Here is a 25,892-nt window from a genome sequence, read left to right on the forward strand (position 1 = left end):
GGACTCCTGACCTCAAGTGATCCTCCCGCCTCAGCCTCCCAAAGTGCTGGGATTACAGGTGTGAGTCACCACGCCCAGCCCAGAATCCAGCTTTCATCTGGACTGTTGATGTGATTTTTTTTTTCATCTCCCAGGGTGAGTCTTTATGTTGTGGCTGTCATATAGGAGGGCCCAGGGGTGGGGTTGAGCCAGATTCTACTTCACTGAAGGCCTGGAATGACTGTTAATAGCTCCTGCTATAGACAGTGAGGCTTGAGCCAGAATTTTTAGTACTCCATTTGTCAGACACAGGGTGCCACCTTGAATGACACTGCTGAAAAAGGGTCATGGTAACCTGGCCAGCCCCAGGGAGGTTGGAGTGACATTGCATTGGTGTGCCTCTTCCCTTTTATGGACCATGCCAAGCCCTATTAACCTGAAGGAGTGTGATGGCCTTGTGTAGCCAAACAGCCTTTTCCACTTTAGTCATCCTTTGAAATCTTATTAAGCCAGGGGCAGGGAATGAAGAAGGAGGCGGAGAGACTCTTGAAACTAAAAGGAAGGAAAGAGGAACATTCTAACCCTCCACCTGAGGTCATACTTTGGCAGGAGGAAGGGACCAGGGAATTTTATACAAGGCAGCAAGAGAGATATAAGAGTTTGGGGTCTGGAGTCAGATAAACCTAGTTTTGAATTCTGACTCTACTCTCTTACGTGTGGTGTTGACCAGATCACCTCACTTCTCTGAAACTTGTTTCCTTATCAACAAAATGGGAAAAGTAATTGTACCTATCTCAGAAGATTGGTATAAAAATTAAGCAAGAAAGTTCATGTAAAGCAGTTAATCAGATACTTGCCTGGAATATTATTATTTTTCTTCTGGTTCTTGATTAAGGATGCCTGGAATATATTAAGTGCCCACCATCACTATTCGCAAAGTTTTGGTGACAAAGAACAATAGGAAGAAACAGACTAGGGGAAGTGAAAAGCAGTCTTGGGGTTTCTGTGCCATTCTCCGGGGTCTCCTTGTAACATCTTTCTGTCTCCCCTTCTTCTCTTTTTCCCTTCTTCCCTTCTTCCCTTCCCTCCCCTCCCCTCCTTTCCCCTCCCCAAGTCTTGCTCTGTCGCCCAGGCTGTAGTACAGTGGCATGATCTCGGTTCACTGCAACCTCCGCCTCCTGAGTTCAAGTCATTCTTGTGCCTCAGCCTTCCGAGTAGCCGAGGTTACAGGCGCCTGCCACCATGCCTGGCTAATTTTTGTATTTTTAGTAGAGACGGGGTTTTGCCATATTATCTAGGGTGGTCTCGAACTCCCGACCTCAGGTGATCTGCCAGCCTCTGCCTCCCAAAAGTGCTGGGATTATAGGCATGAGCCACCGCACCCAGCCACATCTCTTAGTGTTGCAAACACATCTGTGAGTGCCAAGAGAAGAGCTAAAGTTCTAGGGAGTCTTCAACATGTGGACTGTTTTTCCCAGCCAGGGCATAGGAGGTATGGGGAGTGTGTGTGTGTGTGTGTGCGTGTGTGTGTGCGCGCGTGCGTGCGTGTGTGTCATTGACCCCCAGCTAGTGTTGAGGTCCAAGAGGCATGTTGCCTCGGTGGTGGTTGTCCATGACCCATCAAATCAACATTTCTTCAAGAGGAACAGACTGTCATTCTTTTCATCTCTCTTAGTAGTAAAGAACCATTTGCCTTTAATAATGAAGGAAGCTACTTAAATCCATCCTCAGAGCCCTCACAAGCAGAGTTTGTTCCTGAGTTAATTGTGCTTGACTTATGAAGGGTTTCTAATATGTATGTATTTTAACAAGTCTGGCATTGGGATTGGGAAACAGTGTCATTAACCAGTGCTGGAGACCAGTGGTTTTCTTCTTCTTTTTTCTTTTTTGTTTTGCTTTTAAGTCACAGAGCCCAATATGTAAATGAAAGCCTAGAAGGCTGCCCACTTTTGCTCCTGAGGGCATTTCTAAGAAAGTGGGGAAATATAGTTTGCAAAACACTGCAGTTGGCTTCCTGGGTTGTAGCAATCTTTCTTTCTGTCTAGGTCTCTGTTTGGGGAAAAGGATTATACATGACAGTGTAAATAAGCAGCCAAGTTATAATAAATAGGTTTCTACTGTAATAACAGAACACTTACCTCCCGCAGTTCCCCTTTTCTAATGCCGCCCAAGCTATAGCAGTTGAAGCTGTTGATTAGGAGCGACTGAATGTTTAGGGAACACGGAGCTCATTATTTAATAAATTGTTGTAACCAAAGTATGTTCAGGAAGTGTTCAGGGGATTCTGAGCCAGTGATGGTGCTCTTCAGAACATTTCAGTTAATACAAAATATGCCACTATTAATTCATTTTGTGCAAACTCTAGTGCCATTTTCCACATAGAGCAACTTGTATACATAGTTCTCTTCCATATGCTGTGGCTTAACCTGACATGTCTTTTTTTTCCCTTTGTATCAGGGTCTGAGTATGACCTGAACTTTATCTTTCTCCCCCTCTAGGCTACAGATGCACATGTTGAATGGAGCTCTTCTGGCATTGCTGTTTCCTGTGGTAAACACTCGGCTGGTAAGTAGCATCTTCTAGGAATGTAACAGCAACATCCAAAGCAGTACTTGCCTATGTGCCCATGTGATTTTAAAAATATACATATAGCTGGCTAGGCACGGTGGCTCACGCCTGTAATCCCAGCACTTTGGGAGGCCGAGGCAGGCGGATCACTTGAAGTCAGGAGTTTGAGACCAGTCTGGCCAACATGGTGAAGCCCCATCTCTACTAATAATACAAAAATTAGCCAAGCTGGTGGTATTTGCCTGCAATCCCAGCTACTCGGGAGGCTAAGGCAGAAGAATCGCTTGAACCCGGGTGGCAGAGGTTGCCGTGAGTCAACATTGTGCCACTGCACTCCAGCCTGGGCAACAGAGCGAGACTTGGTCTCAAAAAAATAAAAAAATAAAATAACCAGGGCAGACCAAAGCCTATACAAACTCTTGGAGAGGTTTAATGGAAAGAAAGCAGCTTTCAGGTGTCCTAAGGGGCTCTCGTTAGATTCAGCCACATTGGCCTTGAATAATTTGCTGTGGGAGCCTCATAACCTGTCCACTTCTCCAAGGACTTCCTAGGGCAAGAATTAGATTCCTTCCCCCTCCACCCAAACCCATGGGCCAGTTTGGACCAAACAGCCCCTTGTGGCTAGCAGGGAGAATCCCATGGTCGCAGCGGGCTGGGTGATAAACCAGCCCAGAAAGAAGCAGGAGCTATGAGCCATGTCCTCAGACTCCCAAATGTGAGACTGTGGAGGGATTAGCAGGTCACATTGAGAAGCTCAGAAAAAGAAATCACTTGTAAAATTATTACTACTGCTTTCTGACTTAAATTTGCCGTAAACATTAAGATCATAGTTTAAATTTTTAATTGATAATCATTTTTGGATAGCATTTTACAGTGTACAAGGTTTTTCGCATAACAGTGTTTGAGGTAGACAGGGCAAGAATTATGGCCTCTTGTTTTACAGAGGAAGAAAATTTTACTCAGGGAGTAAAATTCCAAGTGGCAGTTAGGATTGGAGCCTAAGCCTCTTGATCCTAAAACCACAGCTATGCTTTGCTCCCTCTCCACAAATATTCCTGTCATCTCCTCCCCACAAATATTCATGTATACCTTTATGATAGTTAACAATTTTCAAGATGCATGTCATATATCAGTAGAAATTAATAGAGAAAGCATTCATCTAAAGCAGCGATTTTGAACCCTAGTATGTTCCAGGCTCACCTAATTAGCTTGATTTAATCATTTCACAATGCAAACATATATCAAAACATCATACTGTACGTACCTTATAAGTACCCACAATTATTTATCAGTTAAAAATAAAATTAAAAACAAACACTGATGCCCTGCCCCACCCTTGGAGAGGATGAGTTCATGATCTGTGATGAAGCCTGAGCATTGTGTTTTAAAAAGTTCCCCAGGTGATTCTAGCATGGAGTGGGAGTTGAGAACCACTGATTTCATGCAATGATTCTGAAACGTAATGTTCATAGCAGTCAACTGAAGGGCTTTTTAAACATGAGGCTTGTCAGGCCGCATCCCCAGAGGGTCTGACTGAGAGCGTCTGCAAGTAATGGCAGGGACTGAATGTTTGTAACAAGTCCCCAAGTGATGCCAGTGCAGGGGTCCTTAGACCATTCTTGGAGAATCACTGTCGTAACTCGCAGTTACTCCAAGTGTGTAACTCAAAGTATGGTCCTAGGATCAGCATCACATGGGTGTTGCTTGTTAGACATGCAGAATTTCAGGGGCCACCTGCAGACCACCTGCATCAGAATGTGCACTTTAACAGGACTCCCAAGGTAGCTTATATGGACTAGACCTTTTCCGCCAAGGACCCCAAAGCATCTTACAGATAAAGCATTTGAGCTCTCGATGGAGGGGAACGTCTGTGTTGGGGAGGGCAGGGGGCACAGCCTCTGTCTTAATAGTCAGGGTGCACTTGGTTCAACATTCCCCTGTGAGCTGGGATCAGGGTGCACTTGGTTCAACATTCCCCTGTGAGCTGGGATCAGTAGGCACGGGCCGCTGACACAGGCACTGTTGCCCTGCCTTCTACATCTCCCACAGTCTGTGACTTGCCTGACTTCACCTGGTGAACTGTAGAATCAGAACTCCTGACTTGGTCTCAGAGTTAGAGGGGATAATTCCAAAGAATGGTAAAAATAAACCAAATTGAAAAATTTAACAAAAAACGGTGAATTTCCCATACCACAGCATAAGTCCTTCCTGCCTCAGGGATGTGGGACAGGGTTGGAGCAGAAGTTACTTCCTGCTTGTGGAGGTAACCTGCTAGGGTAGAAAAGTAGATCCAATGCTATCTTATCATCTCTCTGCTCCCCCTTGTACCTGTTTTCTCAGGAGACTGAGAGGTCAGGCAGATAGAGAGGTGCTTTCTCAAATTTCAGCAGCTCTATCAGATCCCAGAAAAGGAAGGTGCATCAGAAAATCTCCCCCTAGGCTAATAGAGTTAGTGATCCTGAATTGGGGTGTTTCCAGCCCACAACTCTGGCCAAACAGCACCTGCTGAGGTGGATAGATATAGTTCCTCTAGACAGGCCACCTTCAGCTCTCTTTCTAGTAGGACCTTTCCCCCAATGAAAACCAAATAAGCCTCTTCTTGCAAAGCCATCGAACATAAACAGAAATTTTGATTCTCATTGTAGAAGCATGAGAATGAAGGCCCCAAAATGCTCCATTACATACCTGAAATCAGTTAGAAAGCTGGTGGCGAAGTTTTCATTCAGTCAATATTGTTACACAAAAGGTACATATCTCCCTAGGTCTGCTGAAGTATCCTTAGTCCCTTTATCAATAACAGTAGCAGTTGCTGGGTGCAGTGGCTCAGACCTGTTGTCCCAGCTACTCAGGAGGCTGAGGTGGGAGTATCACTTGAGGCCAGGAGTTTGAGACCAACCTGAGCAACACAGTGAGAACTCATTTCTAAAAAAAATTTAAAAATCGTCTGAGCCTGGTGGCTCACGCCTGTAATCCCAGCACTTTGGGAGGTGGAGGCAGGCAGATCATGAGGTCAGGAGATCGAGGGCAGCATGATGAAACCCCGTGTGTACTCAAAATACAAAAATTAGCTGGGAATGGTGGCATATGCCTGTAATCCCAGCTACTTAGGAGGCTGAGGCAGGAGAATCACTTGAACCCAGGAGGTGGAGATTGCAGTGAACCGAGATCACGCCACTGCACTCCAGCGTGGCAACAGAGTGAGACTCCGCCTCCAAATAAATAGATAGATAGATAGATAGATAGATAGATACAAATTAACTGGGCATGGTGGTACAAGCCTGTAGTCCAGGCTGCTTGAGACTTCCGCCCTCCCTCCTGAGGTGGGAGGATCGCTTTATCCTAGGAGTTCAAGGCTGCAGTGATTTATGATCATGCCATTGCACACCAGCCTAGGCAACAGAGTGAGACTCCATCTCTAAAAAAATAAAAAGTAACAGTAGCAGCACTATCAGCTGCTGATTCTTGAGTGCTTACTATGTGCCACTGTTCTAAGTGCTTTACATGGCTTAATTTATTTAATCGTTGCAATAAACTTATGAGGCAAGGTACTGTTATTATTCCCAAGATCACAGTGCCAGCAAGGTTAGTTTCTTCTGAGGCCTCTCTCTTTGGCTTGCAGATGGCCACCCTCATGCCGCCTCTTCACTTGGTCCTTTCTCTACACACACATCCCTAGTGTCTCTTGTTTAGCCAGATTTCCTCTTATAAGGACACACATCTGATTGCATAGAGCCCACTCTAATGGCCTCCTTTGAACCTAATCACCTCTTTGAAGGCCCTATCTGCAAATAGTGTACAGTCACATTCTGAAGTACTGAGAGTTAGGGCTCCAACATATGAATTTTGGGGGGACACAATTCAGCTCATAGCACCCATACTACCCTACATAGAAACCATTGTTTCTTCCCCCCACCCTGCTTTCCTTCCTCCCTCCCTCCCTCCTGCCTTTCCTTCCTCCCTCCCTCCCTCCTGCCTTTCCTTCCTCCTTCCTTTTCCCCCATCTCATAGCAGATGTGCTGGTGTATCTGTTACATTAACAGCTAATACTTTCCAAGTAATGTGAGGCTGTAGTCAACTAAGTTATCAAAAATGTTCAAGTAACCTCTCCTGACATTGAAACTTCTTTGTTGGGCTGTCTCTTAACTAGTGATTCCAGTCAATCTGGTCAATCTTTGTGCTCTTTTTCTAAAGTGATGCTTAGAAAAGCTGGGGATGTCTCCATTTGTCTATGTCTCAATTTGCAATTGGTTTAGGTCTGGTTCTTTTAGATGGTTGGGACCCCTCTTGGACTACTCTGGCTTTAGGGCTTTTTGCCTTGCAGCCCCTTAGTTGAGCTCAGATTGACTTAACATGAGACACATGAAGATTGGCAACTCTTTCTTAAACCTGATGATCCAATTAGGTAGGAAGCCAGCTTTTGACTTTTGCCCTTCCTTCTTGGCCCTTTATCTTTTTTAATTATTTTATTTTTTTGCTCATTAGCAGTAATGAGGAAGCAAGAAAAATAAAATGAACTGATTAGTGTGTGTACTGGTACCACAGACATACATGTACTCACATACACAAAGACAGAGTGACAGGGCATTGGAAGTAGTTGTCACAGTCAGCTAAAGGATTTGGGGCCCTCAGTGAATTTCCATGTGTTCTACTCTGACCTGTGACTTACTGGCACTGGTATTTGCGAATCAGCTAGAGAATGCCTAGGCTTCAGTTTCTCTGGGTTCTCCATCTTCAAAGCTGAACCCTAAAAGAAGGACTGTGTATTCCAGTGGCCCATATTACAAGTAAGGGCTCTTTACACCTAGGATTCTGGAAAAAGGTCTTTTTCTAGATTCAGATGAATTATATTAAAGGGCGATTTCCAGTGATATGCCCTTTTCTTTCTTGGAATGAAGGAGGGGAAGTACATGATGAACCTATTGATTATTAGATTAGCAGGGAGCTCAAAGCTTGTCTGATGTAATCTTATCTTCCAGAGGGTGAATCTAGGAGGACAAATGACGAGTTTAAGTAGTCAAGGTGGGTGTCCCCAGAACCCATATCTCTTGACTGAGCCTTCAGAGTTATTTTTCTATTCCATGAATGAAATTCAGGGAGAGTTTGTGTGCTGGTGATAGAGTCTCTTCCTAGATAAATGCACAAACACACAATTTTGCAGACAATTTCAGGAGGGACACAGACTACAACTTCCTCTCCTAGCCCCTCTTCCCTGTGTAAGCCCACCTATGGATCCCATGTTAATGTCTTCCTGCCTAGGCTACAAATAGTTCATAGTTTAGGGAATAGATGTGCTGTCTAGTTTGTGAGTTCCTTGTTATAGCCACTGGCCATTTGTCCTGATGGTGATGCTAGGTTCCTTATCTATACCCGTGACTTTGCAAAGAATATCATCCAATCCAGGATAAACCACTTTCAGGAAATTAAAGCCAAGAAGTGGAAGCTAAGTAGGGTGTCCATGGAACCTGGTTACAGATTAGATTTTCAGTTACAGTACTCATGTGCAAAGCTAGTGATCTGGCCCTGAAATGAGACACTGGGCCCATGCTGCAACTTCAGCACTCTGCTTTTCACCCTCTAACCCCCATGAGAGTTTCTTCTGAATGCAGCATGTTCTTAGCAAGGGAGACTGGATACAGACAAGAAAGTTAAGATACTATATCAGCCCTCTTCCCAGACCAAAAACTCTAGCCTGGCCTGCATTTGTGTTTGTACCCATCTGTCTTCTACTAGGAGAAGCATGATAATTATTCTTTTCATCAAGCTCCTTTCTTCTTCAAGGCCTAAAGCCTCAAGTACCTTATTATCTTATTATCAAACTTGCCGATTATTATATATCCATGTTGATCTATTATGTTAGTTCCTTTTTACCCCCTTTACTACCACTCTCCTTTTGCCCAGTTCTTTTTGCTCTGTTGGATGGGATGGTTCTTTTGAATATTCCTAACTTTCAGACTGAGTGGAAGAAGATAGTAATGATTCTGTCATTACTGAGGTGTCTAGCCTCCATTCACAAACATTATATCGATGTTCTTGGGATGCAGCTTTTCCACTGACACATCTTGTACCCATGTGTGCTGCTGGAAAAACCTTGTCACCAATGCAAATAGGCTTGAAAATCTCACTCTTTGCTAATTGGCACATCAAAATGTGCTAGTTGACCTAGAAAAGTTATTTCTGTGACTGGCAAATTGGGCTATTTTAAAAAGTTATAGTTTGGATTTTGGACCTGAACTGAGGACAGAATGTCCCTTTATTATCCTGAGGGTTCTTAAAGTGTACAAAGCTTGGTTTCAAAAGAGGTATTAATTTTCTAAAGAATTGAGTCAGGCAAAATAGTGCCTCAACCTTCTGCAAAGGCCAGTGTGTTTCTGATCAGATGAATGCGTTGTGTCTGAGGATGTGGGGGTACTGAGATGAGTTTGGGATTCCTGGTCCAAACCAAATTCTAAGGACTATCCTAGAATATGTCAACTTACTAGCTTTATTTTAAGACTAAGCTTTGAGGGTCTTAAATCCTCGATGAATCCAGTCTAGATCACACCAGTCAATCCACAGATTTTTATTGAGCACTTTCCTGTGTTAAGTATCATGCCATGTGCTGCAGAAGATACAAAAACAACCAGTGTACATTTCCTGGTCCTCAAAGAACTTGCAGTTTAGTTAGAAAGATAAGGTATAAATGCCTGAAAAGTTATGGCAATATTAAAGTCGAAAACATGAAAAAGGAAAAATCATGGTTGGGCATGGTGTCTCATACCTGTAATCCCAACATTTTGGGAGGTCAAGGCAGGAGGATTACTTGAGCCCAGGAGTTTGAGACCAGCCTGAGCAACATATAAGACCCTGTCTCTACAAAAAATAAAAAATTAGCTGGGCTTGGTGGCATGTGTTTATAATCCAAGCTACTTGAGACTCAAGGCTGAGGTGGGAAGATGGCTTGAGCCCAGGAGGTCGAGGCGGCGGTGAGCTATGGCCCACACTACCGCACTTCAGTCTGGGTGACAGAGCAAGACCCTGTCACAAATAAAAAAATAAAAATTACAAGGCATTCAGGCTTGACTGCTAAATTGCAGTTGCTCTATGTTTCAAGAAATGGGAAAAAGATTAATATTAGCATTCACTGAGCCCATACTATTTTCCAGGTAATTTACATATATATTATTCAATTCTCATAAGAAACCCATTTTACATATGAGGAAACTGAGGTTCGGATCAGATTAAACGACTTGCTCAGAGTTACATCATTTATAAGTGCTAAAGCTAAACCTGTGCACTTTGTACCTTAATACACAGCCTCCTGGAGTAAGTGGTCTGGAAAGGCTTCATGAAGAAATAAAGCCTGAGCCAAGCCTTGAAGGATGGTTAGAATGTGCATGCAAATTGCATAGGAAGGAGGCTGTTGAAGCTAAGGGAACACATGGACATGGAGGCAGAAAATAGTCAACTAAGTATTGAGATTCTGAAGAGCAGGGTGGGAGTCACCGATTCCAGTTGTACACAGAGACATTACCACTTATTTGCAAATCACAAGAAGACACTGTTTCTGTCATGTCTCTTAACCCTTATAGTATTTAGATTTTGTGTACATTTCCTATCTTTTCAACCTCCACAAATAAGAATTTCTTATGTGTGGATGGGACTTTGGAATCAGAACAGCTCTTCTACACATATCTCACCCTAGTGTAGTTGTTAAGGGGATTGGCTCAGGGATCAGATTCTCTAGGTTCATGTTCTGGCTGGGCCACTCCCTTGTGTGTGTGTGTGTGTGTGTGTGTGTGTGTGTGATGTGTGTGTGTGAGGGGAGGCAGGGGTGGGAGACAGAGAAAACACAAGGAGAACAAACTTGTGCAAGTTACTTATCCTCTGTGGGCCTCAGTTCTCTCATCTATAAAATGGGGGTGATAATAGTGCCTATTTCATAAAGCTATTGTGAGGATTAAGTTAGTTAATGTGTGTAAAGCAAATAGTATTGCACCATTAGCCATTATTAGTCTTTGATCCTCACCAAAACCCTGTGAAGTGTGTATTAGCATGTCCATTTTACAGACTGAGCCTTAGAAAGTTTAAGTAACTTGTACAGGGGGGCACACAGGAAGTGACAGAACTAGCATGAAAACTTTGGTCTTTCTGATACCAAAGGTCATCATACCAAAGGAAGGTTTGGTCTTCTTCTTTCCTAATTATTTAGATTGATTTTTAAGTATTCAGCCATATGACTGCCTTTTGGTAAATTTTATACAGTATCAATTAGCAATTTGGGGGCTTAATTTTACTTTTAGGATTTTTTTGTTACAGAAATAGTAGATGCTCATGACTACACTGGCAATAATATATTGTATATTTCAAAGTAGCTAGAAGAGAGGACTTGAAATGTTTCTAACACATAGAAATGATAAATACTCAAGGGGATGGATACCCCAAATACCCTGACTTGATCATTGCACATTCTATGCATGCAAAAAATACTCACATGCACTCCATAAATCTGTAAAATATTATGTATCAATAAAAGGAAAATTTTTTTTAAAAAATGAGATATGTGAAATATAGTGAATTATTTCAGATAAGTTCTAGGAAAAAAAATAATACATGGTCATTGAAAAGTAACTCAGAGGACTATAAAGAAAAAGCTAATCATTTTACCAGCTTTGAGTCCTGTTGCCTCAAGGGTAAATTGTGTTAAGAGTATCTTTTTACACTTATCCTTTGCTTGTACATGGAGATTAAAGATTTTCACATTTCTCGGATTGTTGGTTTATTTGGGTTCCAGCTTCTTACACACTTGGAATTCTACAAATACTACTCTAGTATATTTCTTTCTCTTTTTTTTGAAGTCTCATTCTGCCACCCAGGCTGGAGTGCAGTGGTGTGATCTTGGCTCACTGCAACCTTTGCCTCTCAGGTTCAAGTGATTCTCCTGCCTCAGCCTCCCAAGTAGCTGGGATCACAGGCATGCGCCACCACGCCCAGCTAATTTTTGTATTTTTAGCAGAGGCGGGGGTCTCACCATGTTGGCCAAGCTGGTCTTGAACTCCTGACCTCAAATGATCCACCTGCCTTGGCCTCCCCAAAGTGCTGTGATTACAGGCGTGAGCCACCATGCCTGGCCCAGTATATTTATTTGTTTGACTTAAACACTAGATAATCAGTAATCTCTTCAGGCATGGACATAACTGATTTCATCCATAGTTTGGTTGGACTGTATATTCGTATATTCCGCCTATTCTCTGTGGGTAAGGACAGTGTCTTTTTTTCTTTCAAATGAGCACTTTAATAGGATAAAAATATTGGGGACCACTGAATTATTTCAAACCCTTCATGTTACACAAAAAATAGACACAGAGAGATTTGTTCCAGGGTCCACTGTTAGATAATGGTAAGCTGAAGTACAGACTTAGAATTCCCGCTTGTTTACTTCAAATCCAGGACTCTTTTCTGCTTTGCCATTCTTATTATTCCCTAGTTCTGAAGACCATAGTTTCCACAGAGTGTATGTGCAAGTGGATTATCGCTGGACACCAAATTCCAAATGCTCAAGTACACATCATTTCAGTACACACACATGTGGCTAGTGTCCTTTCCAACCTTTGCCAAAGTACCACCTCACTTTATGAGGCAAAATGGGTAATGGAGTCAAAGTCTGAAGAACCAAGCAGTAGATTGTAGAGCATGGATAGAGATCAATAATAAATACTTCAAAGTTCAAAAATGGCAACATTTGATTCATTGTGAATTGACTTGTAGAAAGCCCCATTGGAGCTGAGGACAACTGTCTTTTGTTTTGTGGCTGCCCCTACATAGCCTTGTACTTAGCACATGGTAGATAACTATAGATAGAATAAATGAATTCATCAGCCAACCTGAACCTCTATGTTGCTTAGGGAAATTCTGGGGATCCCTCTCACATATGTCCTGGGATCTTGGGTGCGAAGACAGAGGGGTGATAGATAATATTTTTTTCCAGGAGAATTATTTTTTTTCAACCACCTAAAATAATGCCATTTTCTTGATTACAACAAAAGACATATTTACTGTTGAAAATTTGTGAAATATAGAAAAGTAGAAATTTTTAAAAAATCATCACCAATGCAAAGGTGATTATTTTTCTGGACACTGCAAAAAAAAGGAGGAGGCTTTGTGCCTTTTGTCTTTATACATTTATGTATCATTTCTTTACAGAAGTAATATATGTTCAAAATAGAAAAAAATGGAGGCCAGGTGCAGTGGCTCCCACCTGTAATCCCAGCACTTTGGGAGGGCAAGGCAGGAGGATCACTTAAGCACAGGAGTTTGACACAAGCCTGGGCAACATAGCGAGACCCCATTTCTTAAAGAAAGGAAGGAAGGGAGGGGAGGGGAGGGAAAAATAGAATAAAACAAATCATTGAGCAATAACAACTATTAACATTGTTTGTTACATATTCTGGAAGTCTTTTTGTCTCTGTATAGATGTTAAGAGTTTATAGTGTAGTGGTCAAAAGTACCAATCCTTGAACCAGCTGGTCCATGGTTTTATGGCTGGCTCTTCTACCTGTAGCTGTGTGACCTTGGGTAAGATACCTAACCTTGCTGACCTCATTTTCTTATCTGTAAAATGGTGCTTGGTTGAACGGAGATGATGTGTGGTAAGCACTTAGCCCAGGGCCTGGCGCATAGGAAATAACCAATAAATGTCAGATGCTGTTGTTTTTACTACTATTACTACTATTATCCTAAACACTGAGGAGGTGCGTGCCCTTGTTGGTGTTAGTCTTTAGAGCTTTGACCCCAGCTCCCTGAGCTTTTCAGTGATGGTAATGTGAAGGGGGCTTTGTTTCTGCATTAGCCTTGCTGAGTGAGATTAAAATTCCCAGGCAGGCTTTCCTATCCACATTGACCAACACTGCCTTTGTTTTTCACATTTGTTTCAGTGACAGCCTGTTTGATTAGGGAAATGGCCAATCTGCTTTTCTCCCTCCTGACAGATGAATTGGGCCCACTCCTTTTTGGGTTTTCAAATAAAATGTCCAGACCTTTTAGGTTTGTCAGTAGGCCCAAGCCCTTCAGCCCATTTAGGGAGTGGCAGCAGTGAGTGCCAGGCAGCAGCCTGTTTGCCTCCAGAGCTTACTAGTTTGCCTTGGCCCTGTCTTCCTACAATCACATTAGAAGGAATAGCCTCTGGCAGTCTTACCCAATGTCTTCTCTCTCCACCTTGAGCCACTACTTCAAGCAGTGTTTCTGTAAGCCTTATCTAGTGAGTGCTTCCCCTCCTTAGTCTGTGGATCAGTGGTTCTCAACGCTGGCTGCACAATTAGTATCCCCAGAGCCACTTTCAAAACACACTCATTTAAAAATTTTACATTATTTTATTTTTGGCACCTAATAATTGCACATATTTTGGAGGTACATTGTGATATTTAGACACAGACTGTGCGAAGATCAAATCAATCTTGTTAGCATATCTGTCACCTCAAGCATTTATCATTTCTTTGTGTTGGAAACATTCAAATCCTCTCTTCTAGCTATTGGAAAATATACAATACATTATTGTTAACTATAGCCACCCTACATGGCTATAGGACATCATAACTTATTCCTTCGATCTAGCTATAATTTTGTATCTGTTAACCAACCTCCCTATCTCCACCCTCCCCAGCCTCTAGTAACCACCATTCTACTCTCCCTTTCTATGACATTAACTTTGTTAGCTCCCGCATATAAGTGAGAACATGTGGTACTTATCTTTCTGCACATACTCATTTTTTAAAAGCACTCCAGGCAATTCCAATGTGTGCAACCAGGGCAGCTCTGCTGTACACCTTGTTCTAGTTCTGCCCTGCCACTGGCTGGAGCTTGGGGCTTTGAAGGATTTAATTTCACCATATTAAGCATCAGTTTCCACATTTTTCAAATGGGATTTGTAAAATTTACCCTCTCTACCTTTCAGATAAGTTATAAAGAAAAGATAACAGAGATAACAAAAGATAACAATGAAAAGATAACAAAGAGCTTTGGAAAATTAAAAGCACTACACAAATGAGCACTTGCCTTGTTCTCTCTGACTTCAGTCACAATTTTTTGTAAAGGGGGTTTAATTGAGATATAATTTACAAATGAAAAGTTTATCCTTTTCAAATATACAATTCAATGGTTTTTAATATAGTCACAGAGTTGTTCAATTAGCACCACAGTCTAATTTTAGAACACTTTCATCACCCCAAAAAGAAACTGCATAAACATTAGCATCATCCCCATTCCTCCTTTCCTTGTTCTGGACCCAGGAAACCACTAATCTACTTTCTGTCTGTATGGATTTGCCTATTCTGGACATTTCATGTAAATGTAACCATACAATATGGCATTTTGTGACTGGCTTCTTTCACTCAGCAGAATGTTTTCGGGGTTCATCCATGTTGTTGCATGTATCAGTACTTCATTCCTTTTTATGGCTGAATAATATTCCTTTGTATTATATATCACATTTTGTTTAGCCATTCATCGATTAGTGTACATTTGGGTTGGTTCTACCTTTTGGCTATTGTTAATATGCTGCTATGAACATTTGTATAAAGCTATCTGTTTGTCTGCTTTGGAGTATGTACCTAGAACTAGAATTGCTGGGTCAAATGATAACTCAGTGTTTAACCTTTAGAGTAACTGCCAGACTATTTTCCAAAGTGGCTATACCTTTTTATATGTCCACCAGCAATGTATGAGCATTCCAAGTTCTCAACATCTTCACTACCACTTGTTACTGTGTCTTTTTTATTATAGCCATTCTAGAGGGTGTGATGTGGTAGAGGTTGAGTATCCATTATCCAAAATGCTTAGAACTTGAAGTGTTTCAGATTTTGGAATGCTGCACTTTGTACTTACCAGTTGAGCATCCCTAGTCTGAAAATCTGAAGTGCTTGAATGAGCATTCTTTTGAGCATCACTTTAGTAACTCAAAAAGTTTCGTATTCAGGAACATTTCAGATTTTGGATTTTTGAATGCTATTTCTCTGATAACTAATGATGTTGAACACTTTTTCATGTACTTACTAGCTATTTGTATGTCTTTTTGGAGAAATATCTTTTCAGATCCTTTCCCAAGTTTTAATTGGGTTGTTTTCATTGTTCAGTTATAAGTGTTCTTTCTGGATATTAGACCCTTATCTGATATATAATTTGAAGTATTTTCTCCCATTCTGTGGGTTGTCATTTCATTTGCTTGATTGTATCCTTTGAGGCACAAAATATTTTAATTTTGATAAAGTCTAATTTCTCTATTTTTGATTTGGCTGCTTGTGCTTTTGGTATCACATCTAAGAAACTGTTGCCTAGTCCAAGATCATGAAGATATATGACTGTTTTCTTCTAAGAGTTTCATAGTGTTGGCTTTTACATTTAGGTCTATGATCCATTTTGAGTTAATCTTTATGTGTAGTATGAGGAAGGGGTCCAAATTCATTTTTTTCATGTGGATATCCAGTTGTCCCAGCACCATTTGTTGAAAAGACTCTTCTGTCCATCCCCATTGAAATATCTTGGTATCCTTTTTAAAAATCAATGAAAAATAAATGTGAAGGTTTATTTTTAGACCCTCAGTTCTATCTCATTTCTCTATATGTCTATCCATATGCCAGCACCACACTGTCTTGATTGCTGTAGCTTTGTAGAAAGCTTTGAAACTGAGTGCGCATTGTAACAAGATCTTCTGGGGATTAGTGTGTGTGTGTGTGAATGTTGAAAAGGGCTGGAAAGCAAAGTTGAAAGAAAGCAAAATGAGCAATATGGTGTTCAGATGATAAGGCCCAGGGGGACTGACTAGCCTGAGGCCACATAGCCAGTGATTGGCAGATCTTGGATCAGCACTCAGGTTTTCTGACTTCCACATCAGTGCTCTTTCCACCTCCCCTGTTGCATAAGTACTGAATGAGATGCCTTTGGTTAATGGACACTCTGAGCAAGAGACTTCGGGGTTATTTAAGCAACTGAACTTTGCTCAATCGCCTCATCTGTAAAACAGAAATATTACCTCTATCACTGGCTGGGCCTGGTGGCTCACGCCTATAACTGCAACACTTTGGGAGGCTCAGGAGGAAGGATCCCTTGAGCCGAAGTGTTGAGACCAGCCTGGGCAACAAAGTGAGACCCTGTCTGTACAAAAAATAAAATAATTAGCCAGGCATGGTGGCATGTGCCTGTAGTCCCAGCTAGTCAGAAGGCTGATGTGGGAGGGTCAGTTGAGCCCAGGAGTTTGAGACCAGACTGGCCAATATAGTGAGACCAGTCTCTACCAAAATTTTTTAAAAAAAATTAGCCAGGCGTGGCAGTATGTGTCTGTAGTCTCACCTACTTGGGAGGCTGAGGCAGGAGGATCACTTGAGCCTAACAGTTCAAGATTACCATGAGCCATGATCATGCCATACACTCCAGCGTGGGTGACAGAGTGAGAACCTGTAATAAGAAACGAAAGGAAGGAAGGAAGGAAGGCAGGCAGGAAGGCAGGCTGGCTGGAGGGAAAGAGGGAAGCAGGGAGAGAGGGAGAGAGGTACATCATAGTTATGAGGATTCAATGAAATAATCCTTTGTTGGGTGCCAACTGGCAAGATGAATGCAGTTTTCCATTGCATAAAAAGAGTTGGGGGGTAGGCAGAGCTCCTCCTGAGGCCCATCTCTTACCTCAACAGGTGGCCTGCCAACCTCCCCTTCGGTCCCACACGCCTAGGACCTTGAGTGGAGTGAACTGAGACTTCAGGGCAAACTGAGGGTTTCTTTAGAAAGTCCAAGGAAAGAGTGATCACTTCTGGGTCCCAGTACTGCATGGGTGCCAGTTGAGGAAGCTTTGGTGGTAGGATCAGGCCAGAGGAGCTAACACAGGAAAGAAGTTTAGGGTGGAAAAACTTCGTAAGCTAGGAGGTCCTATGATGTAGTGGATAAGAACAGGAGTGTATGTATATAATTTTATATTGTAGAAAATTGAAAGCATACACAAAAGTAGAAAAAATGTTCTCTAATGCATCTCTCACCCAGTTTCAATGATTGTCACCACATAGCCCATCTTTTTTTTTTTAACAATACACCTCACTCCACCACAAATCCATTCCACCCCCAATACAAACACCTATCCCTGGATTATTTGGAAGAAAATCTCATGTAATTTTAACTGTAAGTATTTCATTATGCATCTCTGAAATGTAAAGACACAGTAAAAAATAAATAAACATTACAATACCATTATCATACCTATAATAACTAGCAATAATTCCTTAATATCATCAAAGATACCTAATCAGCAGAGCCCAGGCTTTTAATCTAGCCAAATCACTGTTCCAGTCTTCCTTCTACAGCATCAATAGCCTGTCTCAGAGCCTGTTTTACATTGTAAAATGAGGACGGTCGTAACAATTCCTGAATCTTTAATAAGGTAATGCATGTAAAGTGCTTACCACAATGCCTGATACAAAGTAGTAAGTGCTCAATAAAGGTTAGCTAAGATTATTTATTAATAATAATAGGACATATGTGAGTTGCTATTAAGGTGCTTTTGAGAATGGCTTTGACTTAGAATCAAGAGGCAGATTTGGAGCCCAGCGAAATGATTGTTGCAGGGAGGAATAACGACAAAAACAAAACAAAAAAACTTCCAAAGTGGCTGAAAAGAGAGCACTGGTATGAATTGGAGCTGGAGATGATGAGCACTGGTATGAAGAGAGCACTGGTATGAAGAGAGCACTGGTGTGAAGTGGAGCTGGAGATGATGGTGTCCTGGTAATTTTCCTCCACTGTATGTAGCTTATTCCCCCTGCAATTCCCCTGGAGGAGAGAGAACTGGCTCGGGTGGGGGCTGCAAATACTAGAAAGTATTCCGGGCAAGAAGGGGCACTGCAATCAAAGGGCTGGGGGCCCCCAGAGTCCTGGCTCAGGAGAGGAGGTCTCAGGTTCCCTGGGCTCATGGGCCTAAAGCCCCACCTTGTGGGGAATGGTCTGACCGACTCTGTTTCTGTGCACGGAGTTTGGAGGCATGAGGCAGGCTCACTGCATCATGTTAGAAACATTCCCCTTGTTCAGGAATGGTCTTGCTCTCTGCTGCCCATTCCAGGCATCAGCTGAAAGCTTTTTAATAAAAATGGAACCCAAAGGAGACGTGATAAGGTACCTGATTTTAACCTGAAGTGAGAGAACACCAGATGTTTCATTCTGTCTGAGGGTTTGAGAGAGGAAGAGCAATTAGCGGCTGCTACTGATTTAGCAACAGACACCTGCTAAATGAAAATCTGTAAAACCGGCCAGGCTTGGCAGCAGAAGCGCATACACTGCTTCTTAGGCATTTCTGGGAATTGTAAATTATGTTGGCTCAAATGGCAGGGCGGGGGGCTTCCAGTGAAGCTGAACATGCTCATCTAGACCAGGAGTGTGTTTTTCTAAGATGGCAATAACTTAGAAATGGCTGTTTGGTTGGTGGATGGAGAGGACAAGATGAGAACGAATCTTCCAGAAGCTGCCTGGTTCGTCTCTGCTGCTGGCCTGGCTCACAGGTTGCCCTCTGGGAGTCATCCTATAGCTGCCCTCTGGGGACAGATAGGGCTGACAGAAGGACAAGGGAATCCTGCCTCCCCTCTCCTGCTGATCCAGAACACATCTCTCCCTGCCACCAAAGGCAGTAAGTCTCAAAGCAGGAGGAACACCCAACTCTGGACTCACAGCATCTCCTGCTCTGGGGCAGTTACAGACTGTTGGCTTTAGCAGTGATTTGGAGACTTTGTGCTTTGCTTTGGCTGGGAAAGAGACTTATCCATAGCCTACTGCCTTTCAGGATTCTTTTCTAAGGGGAATCAATGCCTGCTCTCCACTTCTATTTTCTTGAGGCCCACAGTGGAGCACAAACAATGGAACACAGGAATCCATGAAGAGGGCTTTAGTGATCTCCTGGGACACTGCTTCTGTCCTGTCTTTTAGCCCTTATAGTTTATAGTTTAGATTTTACATGTGTTTCCTATCTTTTCAGCCTTTTCTAGTAAGAATTCCTTACATGTGGATGGGACTTTGCAACCAGCAAATCTCACCTTAGTGTAGTTGTTGAGGATGGGCTCAGGGGTTTTCTAGAAAATAAACCTATTTTCTAGGTTTATTTCCTGGCTGGGCCACTCCTGTGTGTGTGTGTGTGTGTGTTGGTGGGAAGAACATAAGGTTCTTCATGGAGTGGGTGTTCAATATATGACTGATTGAAGAGAAGGTCAATTTGTAAGTCATCTAGGTGGTGCTGAAAGAATTGAGCGACTCCCATTTGTGCCTTATGCCACATGCACTGTACATAACTGTGTCTTGGTCTCCAAACTAAGCCAGAGGTCAACTGTAACTTGGGCCAAAGGTGCCTTCTGTTTCCAGTTTTGAGCAAGGGAATGGCAGCTCTTCATATGGAGCAGGGACCAGGGGGTGCTGTTGGCAGATGCATGGTGAGAGCTGTCCTGAGGAAGTACCATCCAGAGTCTCGTCCTAGCAAGGTGTTTTAGTGTGGTTAAAGGGTCACTCCTGGCCGGGTGTGGTGGCTCATGCCTGTAATCCCAGCACTTTGAGAGGCTGAGGCGGGCAGATCACCTGAGGTCGGGAGTTCAAGACCAGCCTGACCAACATGGAGAAACCCCGTCTGTACTAAAAATACAAAAATTAGCCAGGCATGGTGGCGCATGCCTGTAATCCCAGCTACTTGGGAGGCTGAGGCAGGAGACTCTCTTGAACCTGGGAGGCGGAGGTTGCAGTGAGCCAAGATCGCACCATTGCACTCCAGCCTGGGCAACAAGAGCAAAACTCCGTCTCAAACAAAACAAAACAAAACAAAACAACCACAACTCAACTCCCGCTTCCAAAGATGGAAGTGAGAGAAGATTATTTTTCCTTTAACTGAGTGGGCCCTTAGTTGAGATATACAGACATGTTTTAATTTCACTAACTCTGCCCCACAGTGTAGGAGGGGGAAAGGAACAGCAAGTAGTCCAGGTAGAGGAAGAGCTAGCGTCCCCACACTCTAGCCAGAATTGGGGGAGCTCCACCTTCTCTGATCAAGGTAGAGACAGGATTCCCATCACCTCCTTCCAATAACTAAAATAACCACAGCACAAATATGTGTCCTGTGTCAGCAAGCTGCCATTGAAAGAGGGCCAGGGACCCTGCGTATGATAGAGCATGCTAGGTGCACTCATGGTCCTTATAAAAGCAGCCAGGTATGCATGGGCTGGGCCCTGCATGCACAAGTTACCCATTGGTCCACTAAACGTATGTTCCTAAAAACCCATTATGGTCTTAAGAATTCAGACTGGCATGGATGCAAAAATTCAGATAACCCCTAAGTAATAAAAGTACTTATTTTTCTTTAGAACCTAAGATCTGTAAGTCTCAACTAATTTGAAGAATACTGTGGTGACCAAAGGGAGAATGCCTCTTCAAAAGATTGCTTTTATTTGGAGGTTGCAGGCCTTGCATAGGGTCATTTCCCTAGCCCCCGGGGACTCTGTTAATGAAGGGGTTTGGGTAGGGCTTGAGCCTCTGCTCCTTCAACATTTCAGCATACACACAAAAGAACCTACTTCTCAGCACAGATGTGACTACTGTGTGTCCACTTGGATGCCACATTTCAGGGCAGGTTCATTCATAATACAGATAAAATGTTACTATATTTTATTCTCTGTTGTTGCCTTGAAAAGTCAGTGGTCAGCCTTTTTACTCCTTTGAAAGTAATCTTTTCAGGTCACTTTTGAGGTTATTTTTTTCTTTTTGTTTGGTGTTCTGCAATTTTGCTATATGTTTTAGTATTGATTTGTTCTTTCTTATTCTGTTTGGGAGTCTTTGGGCTTCTTGTGTGTGGGTATATATCATTCATCAGGTTTCAGAACATTCTCAGCTGTTATAACTTCAAACTCTGCCTCTGTTCCATTCTCTTCTTCTGGGACCACATTTTAGAGATATGTTAGTCCATCTTACTGTGTCTTCTTATCTCTTAATCTTCCTTTGATATTTTCTAATTTGTCTTACTGTATTGCACTTTGGCTAATTTCTTCAGCTGTATATTCCAGTTTATTATTTATTTCTTTAGTTCTATCCATTGAGTTTTTATTTCAATTATTATATTTTTAATTTTTTTCAAACATACAAAACAGTCTGTAGGTAATAATTTTATTATCTGCAGTCTTTAAATTTCTGTTTTCAGGATTCCTGGCTTGTTTCCTTGTGTATTTAAGTTTTCTTTGTTTTAAATATTATTATTTTTGTTTCTTTACTGTAAGTTGCTTATTTTCCTTGGGATTTTATTTATGGGAAGTTTTTGACTCCTGGTTTCCTCTAGAAAGGATCTGTCTTCATTCTTGCTAGGCACCTGAGAGCTGCCAGTCTGGAATCATGCTAAATGAAATTCTTGACCTCAGGTTTTTTGATTAGCCAAGTAGTGTACATTCACTTTTCAAATACACATGATGGCTGGCTTGCAGTTCCAAGTTTTTATTGGAGATAACCTAGTTCCTTTCCCTGCTACTCCAACTCAGTGTAAAGATTGAGAGTAGATTTTCCTTATCGTCCTAGGGGGCAGGAATAATTTGTATTTCTAGTACACGTTTACACTGAAGTGTAGCTTTTTGGGGTCCCAGCTTTATGAGAGTTATCTCCTATCAGACTCTTTGGGATATCTTGACCTTTGTCCCCCATCCCTTATGCCCTGTGAAGCTATGAGAAATCAAAGCTCAAGTTCAACTGGCTTAGCAAATCTACTTTGGGTGAAAATTGGATGCCGTATCCCACTTATGTCTCTGGGTTCCCACTTTCACTTTTTTTTCTGGCTAGAAAATTCCTTGTGTATTTGACAGTTCATAGATTGGAAAAAAAAACAATTTTAAAAATATTTTATCCAGGACTTTTGGATGTTTTCAGTGGTAGATTTGTTTAAGAACTAGCCTTTTATATGCTCAGAAATGAACATCTGGGTCTTGTTTTCCAACCCTTTTATGGCTGTGTCCTTACTTTCAGGAGCAACCAGGAGGACATTCTAATTCCATTACTTGGTTGTCAGTGCTCTCCTGAAATATCTCTAAATAAGTTGATAAATACCTACTATGTGTCTAGTATTGTGCTAAGTTCTATGAAATATCAGGAAGCCCATGTAGCTTCTCATGTAGCTAACAGAACATTGGCAGTAGTGGCCTTAAGCCCTTGGAACACTGATTTAAACCATATTTTCATTTCCAAATCCTTTTAAGCCCTAGAAATTAGCATTTAGATTGATGTGGTTGTAAGACTGTAAGGTACATAAAGGCAGAGACCATTTGTATCTTGTTTATAATAGTTGGCACATAGTAGATGCTCAATAAATACTGAATGAATGAGTATCTGGGAGGTCATGGAGGCAGATTCCAATGCTGATCAGTTCCCATGGCAATTTAATTAGAATATTCCATATCCATGCTCACAGGTGTGGAGGAGAAAGAATCTCTCAATAGCAGGAGGTCAAACTATCATGTGTTTGGGTCATTTGTATATCAAGTTTCTAAGTCAAGGGTCCCCTCTCTACCATAAAGGGCCTCAGGGCACATGTAGGTAGTATGTCTGTGATTAAGAACATGGACTGTGAAGTCAGACTGCCCATTTTCATCCTGGCTCTGTAAGTTACGTTGGGTCAGTTACTTAACCTCTTTGTGTCTCAATTTTCTTAGGTTCTACCTATAGAGTTGTTGTAAGAATTAGCTACTACATACCAAGTATGAAGACAATGCCTGGCAGAGAAGTGCCATGTACTAACAATTATTACTTATTATTTCTATTATTATTATCTCCTTTGTTGTTTTGAACACCAGTCACATCATAAAAAATACATTCTCCTGGGAGTTATCTGTCATTTCTATATGAAAATATTCTGAGTTTTCACACCTACCCCTTAGGATTTTGGAGCCTCCCCTACTGGAGTATTTCTCTAGGTATGGGTTGAATACCTCTGTATCCACATTTTTTTTTTGGGAAATATATTAAAATACAGGATGCTGGGCCCCATCCCAGTTGGTCCAAAGAAATTTCTGTCTCTGAAACTCTGTGATGAAAATAAAGATTCTACACATTGTCTGTGTGTTGGGTTAGCCAGGAACTGCTGCAGGTTTAAGTTTACCATCCTTCAGTGCTGATGGAAAATCTGGGAGCAGGCTTGGAGCCTGAGAAGAAATAGAGAATTGGAGAGTTAAACAGAAGAGAAGAAAGAAAGAAATAGAAAGAAGTGACCAGAGTGTACTCATGTCAGGAGGTGGTCAAATCCCATCCATCTCTGGTAGCCTCCAGGGGATATGTGACATTTGCTTTCCCTTGATTTAGGGATTTATGAACCTGGCTCCAACTTAAAGCAGAGGTCATGGGGATTGTTAGGGGGAGATGTTGGAAGTAACAGGCCAGGGAAGCCTGCCTCACAAATGACTGCCAGGCCCACTTGTTGCCTTTAAGCAATGACCCCCAGGGAGTAGATTAACCAGATTCCCTTCTTGGCGGATGGTGGGGTGGGGGGTTAGGCTGAGTGCCCTTGAGCTGTTTTTGACTGGCCTGAAAGCCAAATCCAGATGCTTTCCTGCTTGCCTTTGCTCTAGTGCTAGTGGAGGGTTGGCTTTTAAATCAATCATGCCATCTAATGCTCAAGTCTTTTAAAGACATTACAACGTGGGTGGAGGGTAACACAGACTACCTGTGTGGATGAAGAACTAGGAGTTTAGTACCTTTCCTCTCATACCTACCGCTCTACATGGCCTAAATTTTCTGGGTGGAATCTGTAACCCAGGGTAGAGGAAAATGATGTGTTGATCCTGTCATTGGTGGAAAGGGGCCTCGTTGATCCCCTTGTTCCACTACCTAAGCAGGAATGTTAGGCCTGGGCAAGTCAGTCTGCAGGCACAGTTTGGCCTCCACATACAAGCCGATTTTCTTTTGACTTGCAGCTGCCCTGGTTCCTCGGTAGGCTTTTGAACCATCTCTCTAATTAATTAGACTTTCCTCTGAGTTCTGTGGAGAGATCTGTACAAATACTAACTTTCCCTTATTGAGTAAAAAGTCAAGTAATGTGTTCAGGGCTGGACTTTGAAGTTCTGAAACACCATCTTGTATACTCAAAACGTCTTTCTTTCTTCTGTATGAAATTCAGCCTTTGTCTCAGTTTGAAGAAGTGATAAATAAATTTGCATTTTGTGAATTTGGAGCTCCCTGGGTCCACTTTGATGGCTAAGTAGTACCTATATTATGGCAGCTAGGTAGCGTAAGGCCTTCCATTTTCATAGTAGACTCTATTTCTTTTCCATCAGGGAGCAGCCTGAAGTATGGAACAGACAATAATGGTTAAGATGAGGGGTTCTTGAGCCACGTTCCCTGGATTCAAATGCCGGCTGAGCCACTTAATAAACCCGAGACCATAGGCAAATTATTTCACTGAAACCCTATCCCTTTTTCTTTTAAAATAGACCTTGGATACACATAATTGGAGTAATCATATTTCTAATCCTTGACTCATTTCGTGCTGCACCATTCGTCCATGTATAGCCTGCTTTAATTTTATTTATGTGTACATTTACTTTTTTATGGATAATAAGACAACTGTGAGCCCAACCTAAGAATTAGCCACATTGATGAGAACTCAGTCTGCCTGTGTGCCGCTCCCCCAATCCTGCTGTCTACCTCCCTCTCCACCCTGAAGGAATCGCTGGCCTGAATTTTGGTTATTATTCTTCTGCTCTTTTTGAAGTTTTATCTCTCTCATATGCACAGAGATATTTATATTCATATTGATATAGATATGGATATATAGATATATACATGTAGATTTATCTTCCTAAATAAGATATTACTTGGTTGTTTTTCTGGCCCTCATAAAAAGAGTATTATGTTTTAGGTAGTTTTCTGGTACTTGCTTGTTTTACTCATCATTATATTAGTATGATTCATTCTTGCCACTGAGTATAACTGTAGTTACAGTTTCACTGTGGCATAACATTTCATCGTGTTAATATACCACAGTGTATTTATCCAGTCTCCTTGGGATGGGTTTTTGGTCATTTCCAGTATTTTACTATCATGAAAAATTCCTCTGTTCCTCAGTTTTCTCATCTTCAAATTGGGGAATAACCATAGGAGCTACCACATAAGGGTGTTATGAAGACAAAAGGAGTTAATAGTTACAAAGTGCTTAGAACAAGACCTTGCTCATAGCGTATTGTTGGTCTGTGTATTGGTTTGTTAGGGCTGCTGTGACAAATATCACAGACTGGGTGGCTTAAAAAACAGAAATTTATTTCCTCACAGTTCTGGAGGCTAGAATTCTAAACTCAAAGTGTTGGCAGGGTTGGTTTCTTCTGAGGGCCTCTCTTTTCCACTGG

The 25,892-nt window shown here is 41.9% G+C and overlaps 1 protein-coding gene across 13 annotated transcripts in view; it reads left to right on the forward strand.

Moving 5' to 3' along the window:
• TMEM164 (transmembrane protein 164) overlaps window positions 1-25,892 on the forward strand; it is a 188,397-nt gene that overhangs the window by 109,292 nt on the left and 53,213 nt on the right. For all 13 annotated transcript variants that reach the window (XR_008518139.1, XM_024240851.3, XM_063721229.1 and 10 more), the window contains one exon: window positions 2,478-2,544. Coding sequence is in view for 12 of the 13 variants with exons in the window: in XM_024240851.3 (XP_024096619.1) it covers window positions 2,478-2,544 (67 nt within the window). In the remaining variant the exon portion in view is untranslated. The remainder of the gene's footprint in view (window positions 1-2,477; window positions 2,545-25,892) is intronic.

This window comes from Pongo abelii, chromosome X (assembly GCF_028885655.2).
Source record: "Pongo abelii isolate AG06213 chromosome X, NHGRI_mPonAbe1-v2.0_pri, whole genome shotgun sequence".
NCBI lineage: Eukaryota > Metazoa > Chordata > Mammalia > Primates > Hominidae > Pongo > Pongo abelii.